Consider the following 15,044-nt stretch of genomic DNA (forward strand, 5'->3'; position numbering starts at 1 on the left):
CTGGGTGGGTGCTGTCCTGTGGAGCTGACACTCAAGACACCGGCACACAGGTGCAAGCTGGCTGGGGTCTGAGGCCTCTGGTTTCCTCATTGACATGACCTAATGCCTGTCTTGTTTGTTTTCATGCTTTTAGAAACACCGCACAGCACCGATTGCTGCTGCACAGAGTTACAGAAACAGGTGGGTGCAGCTCCCCACGTGAAGCCACATTCCTCACACCGAGAGAGTAGTCATACTGTCTCCTTTTCATCCACAGATTGAGAAACACGAACAGATTCTCCTCTTCCTCTTAAACAATCCAACCAACCAAAATAAATTTATAGAGATGAAAAAGCTGCTGCAAAGCTAAGTAAGTTTTGTTTCCCCTCCTGCAATTGCTTGCAGAAGCCTGCAGCCTCGCTGTCAGGACAGATCTGGGGCCTCGTGGGGCTGTGCTTTGGGGATGTCCTGCCATTGTCTGCTGTGATATTCTTGCTGTGATGATTTTTCTCCTCATTCCTGATGCACCTGACTCGGGGCTGCACACGTGAAGGAAGAGGCACTTCCTTATTGTTTAATTTGAAGTTGCTCGCATTATCGGTGTGTGGGTGGTCATGAGCTGAAGCATAGCCTCAGACTGCGCAGACTTGAAGCCTTGTCGGGCCTCACTGACTACAGTAGGTTTAGCACTGAGTCTGGGCAAGGACAGAAGAGCGTGGAAGGCAGGCATACTGTCACCCAGGACACTGGTCAGAGAGTATGTGCTGGGCCCCGTCCCAGTAGTTCCCTACTGTATCTTACTGTGGGGGACGCCTGTAAGAGCAGGGCCATCAGAAAATAGTCTATACCCAGCAGCCAACTGGACCTCCTGGTCAAGGTCAAGATGAGATTGCCCTGCTTACTCACCCCTCAGGGTTGATGCAGCGTTGGCCCACAGCAAAGCCGGCTCTTTGATGCCAACCACAGCAGCTCCCTGGGGTTCCCTGGGGTTCGACCCCACTCCGTGGTGTTTGTTCCTAAGGAAGCCCCAAGCTGACACCATGAGCAGAGCAGTAGTTCTCACTGTCATGATCTAACATCTTCACAATTGATTTCTGTTTTGTGGGTTTGAGCTTAAGATCTTGAATATAATGATGATTTTAACCAGATAGACTGAAGAGCCTGCAGTTACACAGGCTTCTGGAATTAGCCCAGCTAATTAATTAATCATTGTTAAACGTCTCTGTACAATGTCTATTGATTTGTGCATTGAACTTTCCTCAGAGATACTGAGAGTGCTCATACAACTTAAGATAAAACTGGTATTTCAGTTGTTTCTAGAAAATTAGAGGGCCGAGACCCTTAGAAGTTTGATTTAAAACATAACACACACTGGTTTCACCCCGTCTGAGTACACAGCACAGCACTTTATACTGGGCTGGGCCTCACTCACATCACACACAGTCTTCACAGCATCCTTGAAGCAGAAGTGCAGAGAAAGGTGCTGCTGCAGTCCCAGCGCTGGGGAAACAGAGACTGCATCTCAGTAGCTGCTGGCCTAACCTGTGCTGTCAGTTCCAGGCCACTGAGAGACTCGTGGTTCAAAGTAAACAACAGATGGAAAGAGTTCGAGGGGTGGCATGGGAGGCTGTCCACTGACTCATACACCTGTGGGCACAACACTCGTGCACCTTGCCCCTCCCCATAGACTACACACACTTGTATCCCCCGCCCCCACATGCAGTAGAACAGTCTTTCCTTAGATGAGGAAGCAGAGGCTCACAATGTGCATGTGAGCTCTCAAAAGTGCACCCCCCCACACACACACCACACCCCTGTTGCAAACTGGAGCTTACAGCCTCCAGGTAAGGAGCTGTCCTAGCTGCTGTGTGTGCCTGGGCTGCAGGGCGTGGGCTGAGGAGGTAACAGGTGGTCAGGCGTTCTCCTCTCATTTGGGAGGAAAATAAAGCTGGCTATTTCTTGTCACATTAGTTAATCTTCCTACGGATACATGTGTTCAAAATTAGAAGGCTTCATAACTTCTGGGTTGTTTGGTTTTAGTTAATAGTTACCAGTCAGGTATGCCTGCAGTGCCAATCTTGGGGGTTTGAGGCAGGTGAGCTTTGGTGTTAGGATAGCTTGGTCTAATAAGATCCTATCTACAATATATATAACAAAGGTGTTACTGCACTATAAATTTCCTAAATAGAGATGCTAACATGGTTCTTCAAGGGGTAATTAAGTTAATATAAAATTTGTTTTTATATTTGGAAAGAGCTCCAGTAGCTGCATTTTATATTTGTGGAGAATATAATTCACTCTGATAATGTCAGTATCAATGAAAATTAAACACTCTTATGGTACTATTTTTTATCTGACAGATGTAATCGAAATTGATGTAATTTTAGTTAATCTGTCTGGTTTTGCTTGTACTTAAAACTGAAATTAGGAACCATAGTGATTTATATGGAAACCATAATGATGGTTGATTTTCTCTTTCAGAAACATCATCCCTGGGGAAAAACACTCGGGAAGAAGGAGACCACAAAAGCCAGACTAGAGAAAGAATTGTATCTTGTGTTTGTTCGCTGGAACTGTTGCTTCCTCTCCTTTCCTTAGTGACCTTTGACCTCACCACCCCTACTTACTTACCTTGTTCTGTTGGGTTTGTTGCCCTCTCCCTGATTCTTTCCACAAAATACATGAATCTTGCATAAGAGGTTCATGTACTAGCTAGGCGTGGTGGTGCACACCTGTAATCCCAGCCATGAGCAGAATGAGGCAAGAAGACCTCAAGTTCAAGGCCAGCATGGGCTACATAGATAGTTTCTCATTACAAACAAAACCAAACATCAAGATTCAAAAAATGTATGAGACGACTAGGAAGGAACATGAGGTATCTTCTACTAAGAGTGCGTGCATGAGTGCGCGTATGCGTGTGTGTGTGTGTGTATTTGCTCTACTGAGTATAGAAGCTAGAGCCTCCCGTGTGTTAGGCAAGCTTTCCCTCTGAGCTACAGTCCCAGCTCTAGCATCTCGCTGTCCTTGAAAGGCTGGGTGGCTGCCCTGGGCGGGCGGGCTTCAGCATGGTCTGAACATCACAGGCCTCTGCTAATGAGATGCTCTTGGTCATCTGCCGCCTCGTCCCCTGCTGGGATCTGATTGGTTCTTTGCTTCTGGGTGCCATGCTTCCTTTGTGACTTGTGGCCAAGGATGTGTGCTGCTGCTCTCATCTGTGCTGAGACAGCTTGGCTTTTCATCTTCGATCACAGCTTCAGTCTTGGCACTAGGAGGACACTTTCTGCCCCTGCCCTCAGAGGCCCTCCTGGGATTGTCTCACTAGTCTGTAGTCATTCAGACTTAAGCTCTAGAAATAATTCACTATTTTCTCAAACACAAACTCCAGATATCGATTTAAAAATGGAGAGCACATTTGTCATAGTTCATGATCACAGATTGTCCCAACCTTAGCCATGGGCAGCAGTGTGTGCCTTCCTGACAGTCCCATAGTCGCTCTGGCAATTGTCCCACGGTTTCAGTGCTGTGCGGCACTGTGACAACTTAATACAACATCCCCAGCACTGATATTGATGTGGGTGGGTTTGTTCCATTTCCTTTTACTGGCAATGTGTGTCAGCTCTTCTGTTAAATAGGACTTCTCACGTAAACAGTTGCTTGAATGTTGATGTGCCTCAAACAGCTAAGTTTGTCCTGATTCATCCAGTAAACTCACTTGTCTTCACCTTGCTCTTCTGTGTTTACTGCTGGCCTTTTGGGGACCCTCTTGTCCTTCCACAGATGCTACAACACTTACATGACTGCTGCCGTGGTGTGGTAAGGATGACCCTTGCACCATGAGAAACCAGACAGCTTTTGGAAGAGTCCAGAATCCTGAGTCATATTACATTGCTTCAGATTCCACATGGCCCTGGGAAGTTGAATGGAAGCTAACTGGAATTTCATCCTTGGAGAATTGTCACCTGAACCCAGTCCCCCGCAGGCAGCGTACAGAGCAGAGGTCTCCAACTTGGCTCAGTGTGCACAGCATTGAGTTTTATTTCTCGCCCATTGAGTATGTCAGCTGTATGTTCTGATTCACAGATATTCCTAAACTCCAGCTGGGTGCCTGACATGATCCATATAAACTCGATTGTTTTACCAGGCCAAGGGAACCAGTTCTATCTGGGGCTTTAGGTCCCCTTAGCTGAGTGCACTAAAACCCGAGGTGATGTGTCTGTCAACAGGTGACTTCCTGGACAGAGGTTTATAAGTGTCAAGATTTCAGGGAACGTCCTCTTGAACCAAAGGAAGCTAATCTGTGTGACTTGGGGCTTCAGGTCAACCCAGTGAGGTGGGACTAAGAAACAGTAATGATGAAGTTGTAGTGGGGACTTTAGGGGCAGAAACAGAGAACTGCTGTATGCACGCACACAGGTGTCTTCAGGAGTGTGGCTTTTAGCTCAGTCGGGAGTTTCTGTGAAGGCAGAAGTCTGAGTCTGCCATCCTCAGCACTACTCAGCTGCTCCGGTGTGGCCGTCTCCATTATCTGGATCATCTCACATGGGTATGTGTCTCAAGTAGAGACAGCCATACACCTTAGACAGGCTGGGGGGCCTCCCTGGAAAGGTCTCACCAGAGGGGTGAGGACTATCTTCAAGTTTCTAAATCCCAGGTGTCGGCACCAGTGTTGTGTTTTATAAAAAGATAAGGAAGATGTCAGGGATATGTTGGGTGGGGGTGCGGTATGGTGTTGGGGAAGGTGGAAGGGGGTGCCTCTGTGGGCCCATGCTGAGGCATCCCTTCCCCCTGAAATAGCAGCCACAATACAAATATAGTATGGACTAGAGTTTATTTAGGACATGGAGACAGGAGTTGAGGTGGGAAGTAGAGATGGGGGGGGTGGGGGGGGGGGAGAGAGAGAGAGAGAGAGAGAGAGAGAGAGAGAGAGAGAAGAGGTGTAGAGACCAGCCATGACTACATGGAGGGAGGAGGGAAAGGGGAGGGGGAACAGAGTAAGGGAGCAAGAGCCAGAAGAGAAGGGAGCAAGAGAGAGGAGGGGACAAGCAGCCCCTTTTATAGTGAGTCAGATGCACCTGGCTGTTGCCAGGTAACTGTGGGGCGGAGCCTATACTAAATGTCAACAACTGTTACCACCACAAAGTTTTAAAACTTAGCGGCAGAACGGCTCCCTGTGGAACCGGGGGATGATGCCTAAGCCTTTCTTCACTGTCACACTACCCTGTGTCATTGGTGGCTGCTCATTGGCACGAGGAAGCTCATCTTTGCTGGTCTGCAGTGTGCCTGACTTTGCCTCCCCAAGTATGTTTTCATTATGGAGGTGAGGCATTGGAGGGTCAGTAATCATGACACCACAATGCCAACTCCAGAGCTCTGGTCATTCCACCATATTCACGTCTCAAGAGGGTTGAAGCTCTCATCTCAACTTAGAACACACACATACACACACAGCAGAAACACTACAGGGCAGTTTGTGAACATGCGCTTTATACTCAGTTGCACAGTGGTGGCACACACCTTTCATCGCAGCACTCAGAAGGTAGAGAGGCAAGGGGATCTGAGTTCGAGGACAGCCTGGTCTACAGATGGAATTCCAGGACATCCAGGGCTTTACAGAGAAACCTTGTGTCCTGGAAAAAACAAAAACAAAAAACAGTTACTCTCTATTAGTAACCAAGCATGGGCGGGGGGGGGGGGGGGGGCACAACAAAAAACCCAAGGCAGATTCCTGGGGCAGCTGGAGCTTTGTGGAATTCCCTGTAGCATAACACATGAATCTTTGAAGAGAAAGCACTGTCCATAGCTGCTGAGCTTCTGAGACAAAAGCCTCTGGCTGGGTGGGTGACCTCTCTACTGTACTCCGCATACCCTCTAATTGTCCCTACTACTTTGGTGAAAGGTTCACAGCAACTGTTATTTCTGCGCCAGATGGCACCAGCTTCCCTGGAGTGATTGGAGTGGTAGAATAGAACACAGGCAAGTGAAGTGCTACATTCCCAATTCTGTTGAGGGTTTAGTCATGAGGTGAATGTGAAGCCATTCCAATCAGGTAAAGAAAAGTGTTAGGTGTGGCGAGACTTTTGGTTGCCTCACACAGCACAGAACTATTATGGCAATAAGTTTTCATTTTAATCCCAGATAAAACGGACCTTTGGCTACCGTTCTTCCACTGTTCTCCCTGTTCCTTCCCCTGACTTTATTTAGGGGTTTTCTCCCCTCTATACTACCTAGTGTTAGGGGGTTGGGAGGGAGGGGGAGGGTGGAAGGAGGATCCACAAAGGAACCAAAGTCTGGTTAAAGTTAGGAATGCTCAGAGTTGAAACTACTTTTCCATGGCAAGCCTAATTAGGGGTGTGTGTGTGTGTCTATCAGAGGTGCCTTCCTAAGGGCTGCTGTCTGTAGCAGACAGGCCGCTCACCACGAGTGCCACTGTTGACTGTGCACACTGTTGCATTGAAGGCTTAGTACAGTATGAACTGATTGCCTGTGGAAATATGTGGGATGTGGGTTAATTTTAAGATGACTTTGCTTGGTTTTGTCCTTTGTATATACACAACTAAAACATTTGAAATTCCACATGTGCCTTTCATTTCTCTGAAAGCTGCCGGTATGAGGTGGAGCCAAGTCCCCTCTGTGACCTGCTGCACTTAGGAGCGGCTTGGAACTCATCTGTTCACTTTTTGGTGCTCCAGTTAATGCTAATGGGAGGGAGAGTTGAGTGAAGAAAAAGAAATATAATAACCATTTTTCCTCTCCAGTGAAGTTTGCAACATCAAAGCTGCCAGGAGGGGTTGGGGATTTAGCTCAGTGGTAGAGCGCTTGCCTAGGAAGCACAAGGCCCTGGGTTCGGTCCCCAGCTCCTGAAAAAAAAAAAGAACAAAAAAAAAAAAAAAAAAAAAAAGCTGCCAGGAGTGCATTTCCCTGAAAGCTCTCTTGACAGAAGTTGGAAACCAACTGAGAACTACAGAATGAAATGCAACAGATTTTAAAATGAATGTGTAAAAGTACAAATTGGGTATTTACCCGACAGATTGACATTTACAGGGATACTGGGGAAAAGTCAGAAAATAGGGAACAGATCAGTTTCCCGGAAGATAGTTATGTTAAAAACAAACAAAAAACCCAGACCTTGGTCAAGGAGATAGCCTAGCGGGCAAAGGCACTTGCCCCGCAGCTTGCCAATGTGATTTCAATATTCAAAAATCTTGTGGTAGAAGAAAAAAGGAACAAAACCGGTGCACACACCTGCACCTACAAACACAAGTGTGAAAAATGTAATTCTTGTATGTTACTTGTAGTCTAGGGAATTTATTACTTTGTTTCCAGATGTAGTTGGGCAGCCCCAGGAAGACATTTGATCGCGGTGTTACACTTGAGGCCTTAGCATTGAGCAGTAGCAACGGGTGAACAGGTAGAGCGGTGGTGGCCCAAACCACAGATGTTCAACACAGGTGAATCAAGTTTCAACGGAATGAACCAAGGTTTTGTAGGAGGAAATGAAAGCTTTTTCCTAGTGCTCCGTAGCTGAGTACCTGTGGCTTTTCTATTTGTTTTCTCTTGTTTTCTATTTTTTAAACTTTTCCAATGAGCACATAATATGTAGTTTTTATTAAGTATGAAAAAGAGAGTTTATGTGCACAGAGTACCTGCCAGAAAGCACAGTTTTGTTTTGTGACCTGGCGCTCTCTAAGTCAAAAGGAGAATGCTGCCCAATAATCACCCAACTGCAAGAACTAACAGGCTGGTTGGCAAAAAGCAGAAACCGTGACAAGTCGAAACGAGGCCAAAGTCAACATTTCCTCAGGTGTGGAATCGATAAAACCTGCGGAATAGCCAACGCGCTCTGTGACCACAGTGCACCGTTTGTGGCGGCCCGCTCTCTCGGAAGTGTTTACAGTGCTGCGGTTGCGGGTCGCCCAGTAGAAAGAGAGTCGAGGCGGGCGCGGTTCCCCGGAGCAGCGGTTGCACCGCCCTCACGCTGAACGTAGGGATCCTCACAGGCTGCATTCGAGCGGTCTGGCCCGCCTCCGCTGGGAGAGACCAACAGGTGCCCCACGTGGCTGCGCCCCGGGAACAGAGCCCAGCCTGCGCCGCTGCAGAGCAGCTGCGCGCTCCGCGGGTGGGAACCCCTCACCTTCCAACAGGCGGGGCAGGGCGAGGCGCACCCCTGCCAGTAAGCGGGCAAGCGATAGTGCGGAGCCCCAGCCCCGCGCCCGCGCCCGCGCCCGCGCCCGTGCCCGTGCCCGCGCCCCTACCTGCCGAGTCAAGAGGAGCGCCGCGGGCTTTGTTCGCTTTGTCCTCACGCACCTAAGCTACCCTCCCGGAAGGATACCCTCCCGGAAGGATACCATCCCGGAGAACGCATGCGGCGCCGCACCAGGTAAGGGGTGCTGGCTCAGGATGTAGGGGACCGGGAAGGGGGCGGGCGCTGCGGATGGTGAAACCCGAGCTGTCTGGCGCGGTCGCGGGGACCCCTTCCCTGGCCACTGCAGATGGGCTGTAGTTTTTTAAAAAAGCTCTAGGAACGCGCTCCTCACTCCGCATTATGAGCACTCAGGTGCTAATGCATCTCCACGGGTTTCCTAGCCAGACAGCCCCGTCCTTTCAAAGAAGTCATTTCCCGAAGAACTCGAGAACAGTTCACTGCCCTGAGAGCAAGGCAAGGGCTCTGCTTTTCGCAGAAATCACGCGTGGGAGAGATGTGCTGACTTCTAGTTCTCCGCAGCAAACATTACCTGGCTCAGCCCGGCTCTCTGCCCTTTTCCAGCCTGCTGGGGACCAGACCCTCGGTGGCGGGCTGAGACAAAGTGGGAGGGGCTCAGCACATTGAAAAACTGACTTAAAAGTCTGAGCACTAGGCAGAGGGAAAGCAGGGATGGTGCTCCGCTGTGTTTGCGTGCAGCATTGCCTATGTCAGCCTGGACTTCTCAGTGCGGAGAATGAATGACCATTAGTGGTAGGGCACCCCACTATAAGCTTCCTTGATTAAATAAACCCGAGACCCCTCTGAATGCATATAGATTCGGTCTTAAAACCTCAAAGTCTGTTTTGTTCCGAAATGATCTTATTGAGAAAGAAACAGGAAAACGTCAAAGGCAAGTCAGAGAAGTGGATGGCTAGCTCAAAGCTCCCTTCCAGGGTGTGGAATTTCCTAGACTTGATTCTGAGGCCGTGTGCCAGGGGCACAGAAGGATTCCTTCCTCTATCACCCCCAGCGTGTCTGAAAATCCATCAAGGAAGTATATCTCATCAAATCTGGTTTGGATCTACCCACCCGGAGCTAAAAGTCAAACCAGTCTATCCCCACGGCTGCCTTCAGCAGGCTGTGGGACAGGCCAGCCACAGGCTGGTGTTTCTGTGGTTGAATGGATGGAAAAACTCAAGGGCTAGCTTTTTAGCTTTAAGTTTACAGCGAAACTGAGCAGCGGTCCAAAGGCTGCATATTCCTACCTCCCGCCCCGCACCAACCCCTCCTCATGGGACTTGTTACAGGTGCTGAGCCTTCAAACCCCACAGTTGGGGACTCACATGTGGGGTAGCACATTCTATATACTTGGACAAATGTTTTCTACTGTCCCCAAACGACCATCTGCTCGTGGCCTGTTTATGTCACCCTTCCCTAGCCCCATGGTAATGATTGCTCTCCCTGGTTTGTTTCCCAGAGGCCACGATTAAATCACACAGTAAATGATCTTCGTTCGGATGGGCTTCTTCTGTCAGGGCAAATGCTTAACAAATGCCTTTGGATAACAGAAAAGTCCCACCTTTACGTCAGTGGGAATGAGAACAGCGTCACGAAGTGCTTCAGAACAGTGGGCCGGCTATAAGCGTGTGCACCAGGCAACCCCGAAAACTAAAAAGAAGGAAGATTGTAATGTGGAGGCCTTGTATGAGCTTTTCCTGGGGTGAATATGAACAAAATCCACCCCATCCCAGATAGTAACGTACCAATGTCTGACCCTCCAGAGTCCAAACCAGTGAGTTATCGGACTTGCTTACAGAACGGAGTCTTGCCCCAGCAACTCCCCATAGCTGTGTAGGTAGTCATCCTCCTATAAAGCTTCCACTCCAGCACCCTAACCATGTGCAGCCGGAGTAGAGCCACGTACAGCTGGCAGGGAGCCGCAGGAGGGACAGGCTGAGATCCTAGGATGGCCCCTTGGTTCTCCCTCCTGTGATGGATACCAGCAGGCTCCATCTCGAGGGTGTGTTGTGGGTAATCAGAGCTGTTCCGGTGACAGGGTGGCTCTGATGGAGGGTATGCTTGGGCCAGTGTTCTGCAAGAGGAGGGCTGTGATAGAACTGCTAATTAAAACCTTCCCCTGCCCCACAGTAAGACAGCTTTAGAATGCCCATTGTGTTATTTACACAGGGCCATTGGAGGGACCGTGCAGCAGGATTCGGCATGTCTGAGGTTTTTCCGTCTGGGAGTCTGGGACCTTGCTTCTAGAACAGCTGAATACATTTGAAGGCTCTGCCTCAGTTGGCCCTTTCGTCTTCAGTATGGCCTAGCCTTTCCCATCTCCAGCAGTGCATCCTCCTGACTTACTCAAGTTAGGGTCGCTATCCCTAGTCCTCCTGGTGTTGCTAGTCACTGCTCTTTAACCAGGTTCCCCCGATCTGTAATCAGGAAGGGTCGCCTTTGTGCTGGAGTTCTGTGGCATCCTGCCAACCTTTCTCAGGCAAAGAGGTAGACAGCGTCACCTCCATTATAGAGAGAAGAAAGCTGAGCGGCTGAAGTGAAAGAATTTACCAGAAAGGCTCATGCTCAGGTCTCTTGCTGGCTTCTTCCTGCTTCTAATCCACCTAGATATCCACCTGTATTGACGTGGCTGAGAGGACCCGGGCTAGATTCCAGGTGTGCACTTCGCTAGTTCTGTGTGGCCTCAGGTTCCACCTCAGTCTCTAAGTCTCTTCCGTCCTCTGTGAAAGTGGATGTGCTAACACGAACCCTCCAGGACTGAATGTTGCTGGGTGAAATCAGTGAGTTTAGCATAGGGATCTCTTACCATCGTGTAGAAAGTGAACTTCTTCATCTTCGCAAGGTTTTTCTCATGTCGTCCCACTATTAGATCAGCCAGATCTGAACCATTCTATAGACGAAAAAGCAGAAGCATGGAGGTCAGTGCTTGCAGAGCCCCCACCTACCTGAAGCAGAGTTGGGCTGGAATCCCGACTCCTGACTCAGTACCCCATGTGTTGTCCCCCATCCCCCATCCCCCAAGCTCTGCAGGGTTTCCAGCTCCTCCCTGCAGAGCATCTGAGTCCTGAGCCTTGGAGAGCAGACACAGTCATCAGCCAAGGGAGCCCAAAGCTGTCTACAGATGCCTTAGCAGATGTGGGATGAATGGGGGCCTCTGTGATTGGCCAATCAGTCTTCCAGGGTCTCCACATTCATTATCACCCCTTCACGCTCGGTTCTGGCTGTGAGACTTCTGGGTTCTGAAGGTTTGCTGGCTTTCTTTAAGGAGAACATGACCTTCCCCAGGAAGCCTTAGACTGGTATCCCTGGCCGGGTGAGGTGACTCACGTTTGTAGTTCCGGCTGCTCGGAAGGCTGAAGCAGGAGGATAGTTTGCAGCTTCTGCCCAGCTTAAGCAACATAGCAATGCCCTGTTTCAACCAGACAGAGAAGGGGGGAGAAGGGGAAAGAGGAGGAAATAGAGGATGGGGAGGACAAAGGGCATTCTCTGGCATATCAGACTAGCAGAAATGTTCCCTTGTCTTGAGTCTCTGGGCCTGAGCAAGATATATTACATAAGAGACAAGGAAGACGATTGTTATAGCAAAACACAGCAGAGACATCCTGGTCGGACTGGAGACTACCTATGATTTCAGTCTTCCTGTTCACACATTGGCTGTTAGAAAGGACTCAGGTTTCCATCCTGCAGATTGGGGAAAGTGTACAAGGGGCACTCTAATATTTGTGGAGGTTTTATTTTCTAATGAGGTGGAAGTCTCCCTTTTCCTCGCACTCTGAAGAGAGACGGGCGCAGTCCTGCAAAGCCACCCCCGACCCTCACCCACAGTGATGTTCTTTAAAAAGCAGCCTTGTATTGGCGTTTGTTCCTTGCTGTGTCTGAGGAACGCAATTCTTAGTCTGCGGACAGTGGAATGATTTAGCCACAGACCTCAGTCACCTGACACAGGTGCCGCAAAGGTGTAGCAATTGGACGGGAAGGTCTGAGCACAGCTCCCACATCTGCCAGCTGCCTGGGAGCACGGAATAACGTTCCATGCGTAGGCAATGGAAAGGAAGCAGTGGGCGAGGGGTTCTGTAATGGAAAGGGGTTGGCGAGGCGGACCTGCAAACACTCTCCTCCTCCTGCAGGTCACTAACAGGAGTGTCCAGGGCCCTGGACACCTCACCCTGCACCCCAGTATGGGAACTAAAGGCAGGCAAGAGCTGGTTAAAGCTGCCAGAGACTGGATTCAGGGTGTAAGATACCATCAGGATTCTCTTCCTCTGTTCCTCCCCATAGTTCATAGCCTTTTCCTGGATTCCAAACTTCTGCCACCATGCCCCATTGGGTCTCCTGTCCCAGTCTCTCTCCCTTGCTTGACCTTCTCCTCGAGTCATCAGCTGTGTAATATAGCATCTGTGATGAAGGTGTTACACTCTCAGTGGCTGGCCTAGAGGGTTATGGGAGAAGACTGCACTATGTAGAGCCCGGTGGCAGCCTATAATGAATGTCTATTCGATAATAGTGGTTGTTGGTTTTTACTGCACAATTCGTGCTTATTTAAAAAAAAAAAAAGCTTCTTGAAGCATACTTGAGCCCAGGAGTTCAAGGGCAGCTGGGGAAAGACGGTTAGATCCCCTTAAATTCTTGACACGGAGCATTAGCGAGTTAATATCATAAGAACATCTTGATATGTAGCGAGATGAGAATAAACTGGATACTTGTAGCCATTGGTTTAGGAGAGTCTGGAGGGCTAATGATACTTTGCGGAATGTTTAATAACAGTTCACGAGCGGCAATCTGTCCTATTATCTTGGTATGAAAAAAAAAGTCATTGAGTATATAAACACAGAGATGCCCCTGGAAGGTCCCTCCCATTCTCTGCAGGTGAGAATCTGGGTTAGCTATCGAGCGTGTGGCTCTCGTCCTGTGTAGCAGGCAGGAAGTACAGGTCTTCATCCCTAGTCTTAAGCATTGGGTATCTGGCAAATCACTGAGACAATCAGTTTTGGTGTGGGCTGTGTGAAAACAGGGGACGGGAGGGAGAGATGGCGTCAAGCTAGCACCGGTGACTTTCCAGGCAACTCCTATTTATTTGCAGAATGCCAAGACGGATTTCGTCTTAATGAGCAGGAAGGCAGGATACTGAAAACGCCCACCTGGGCAAGCAGAGGCAGATAAAAGGAAAGGTGCCGCTGCTTAGGGTAGCCCTGTGGTAGAAGTTGAGGGGCCGTGTTTCCTGCCCTCCTGGAAGCAGGATCCTCCCACATCCCCTTCCACACAGACAGCTGGGAATGTGGTTTTGTGAACCATCCTTTGATGTGCACAGGCTTGAGCCTCTGACTTCTGCACATGCACATTCCGGGGTCAGAGGCTGGAAACCCAGAAACCACTTTAAAGCTAAGGAGTAGGAAGTCTTCCCTGAGTCCCTCACTCCCTCTCATACACTGCCTCCTCCATCTGATTCCCCCGGTGTCAGGCAGGGGCTTGTCCCACATCCAGTCTAGGATGTAAGGGAAACTACATGCTGACAGGAAGGAAAGTCCTGAGTCTGCCTTGCTGGTGACCCAGGATCTGGAATCACATGACTCCTCTAAGCAGGCCAACAGCCTCCCCAGCACTTGGGGGGGTCTCCTGGCACTTTTGGTCTGGCATCACTGAGTGTGCAGGGCTGTGTCTGCTAACCTGACAGAGTTAGAATTATTTACGAAGGAGCCTTCGTTGAGAAAATGTCTCCGTCACATTGGCTTGTGGACAACTGCTTGAGGGCATTTTCCCTGATTAGAGATTGGTGTGGGAGGTCCAGCCTACTGTGGGTGGTGCCATCCCCTGTCAGGTGGTCCTTCCAGGGTTGTATGTAAAAGGAGCTGAGCAGGCCAGTAAGTATCTTGGCCTCTGCTCCTGTTCCTACCTCCAGATTCCTGCTAGCTTTCCTCAATGACAGCAGCTGAATAAACCCTTTCTTCCCCAAGTTGCTCTTGGCCATGTGTTTCATCACAGCATCGGAAAGCAAACTAGGACATGCTGCTCCTCTTTGCAGACAATCTTAGTAACCGAGAAATGTCTCCTGATAGTGTTCAACTCCAGCCCTCACCTCAAAAGATTGTTTCTGGAGGAGGGAGTGGCTTTAAAGGGATGATATGCCTGTTGGGACCTTGCAGGGCTGAGACTGGGGACCTTTTAGGCAGAAAATCTCCAAAAGGCTGTGGAGGACCTTGATGGGATTTGAGGTAGAAATGCTAATAGGAACTATGTCAGATAGCTGATTAAAGTTAGATTTTGGGAAATGCCTTCGTGGTTTAGGAGGGCTTGATTCTCCAGACTGTAGTAATCATCCTGAGGCCTCTGGTGTCCTGTTCCTGGGTATATCTGTAGAGGCGTGCTGGGACTGGTCACAGAGCTCTCTGCTAATGCCTGCTTTCTTTTCCCCCCACCTGTAGGTCTAACAACATGCCTCCATATCTGTTTCTACCAGCCATCTACACTCTCCTGTTCTCCAGAGGTAAGGTGTCTTTCAGTGGGCTGTAAATTCTGAGGGCTTGGTTTGTTTCTAATCCCGCTCGCTGGCTTTTGCATGTGTGGAGAAGAGGAGGCATTTGCTCACCCGAAGCCAGAAGCTGATGTCAGATGTCTTCCTCCTCAGTCACTCTCCACTTCAGTGTTCGAGGCGAGACTTTTTTGCTGGACCCCTGACTCACTCTTTCTGCGAGGCAGGCTGGCAGTGAGGCCCTGGGCTTGTCCTGTCTCTACTACCAGTGCTGGGGTTGCAGATACACACCACTGCTCCCAGCTTTCATGTGCGTGCTGGGGATCCAAGCTCAGGCCTTCATGCTGGCATAGCATGCCTGGTGCCCACAGAGCCACCTCCCTAGCCCTGATTTTAAAT

The 15,044-nt window shown here is 49.5% G+C and overlaps 2 protein-coding genes across 17 annotated transcripts in view; both read left to right on the forward strand.

The window, feature by feature from the left end:
- Window positions 1–3,700, forward strand: part of Tdrd1 (tudor domain containing 1) — a 47,500-nt gene extending 43,800 nt beyond the window's left edge. For 14 of the 16 annotated variants that reach the window (XM_039103224.2, XM_039103243.2, XM_039103240.2 and 11 more), the window contains 3 exons: window positions 134–180; window positions 257–349; window positions 2,461–3,700. In XM_039103224.2, coding sequence (XP_038959152.1) covers window positions 134–180; window positions 257–349 — 140 coding nt within the window. In that variant the 3' untranslated portion in view covers window positions 2,461–3,700. Of the gene's footprint in view, window positions 1–133; window positions 181–256; window positions 1,175–2,460 lie in introns of those variants that run through there. The other 2 variants (NM_001106202.1, XM_063282786.1) reach the window with 2 other exon arrangements.
- Window positions 3,701–6,768: 3,068 nt separating this feature from the next.
- Vwa2 (von Willebrand factor A domain containing 2) overlaps window positions 6,769–15,044 on the forward strand; it is a 41,625-nt gene continuing 33,349 nt past the window's right edge. Inside the window, exons 1-2 of the mRNA XM_003749146.6 lie at window positions 6,769–8,356; window positions 14,599–14,660. Coding sequence (XP_003749194.3) covers window positions 8,340–8,356; window positions 14,599–14,660 — 79 coding nt within the window. The 5' untranslated portion in view covers window positions 6,769–8,339. The remainder of the gene's footprint in view (window positions 8,357–14,598; window positions 14,661–15,044) is intronic.

Source organism: Rattus norvegicus, chromosome 1, assembly GCF_036323735.1.
Source record: "Rattus norvegicus strain BN/NHsdMcwi chromosome 1, GRCr8, whole genome shotgun sequence".
NCBI lineage: Eukaryota > Metazoa > Chordata > Mammalia > Rodentia > Muridae > Rattus > Rattus norvegicus.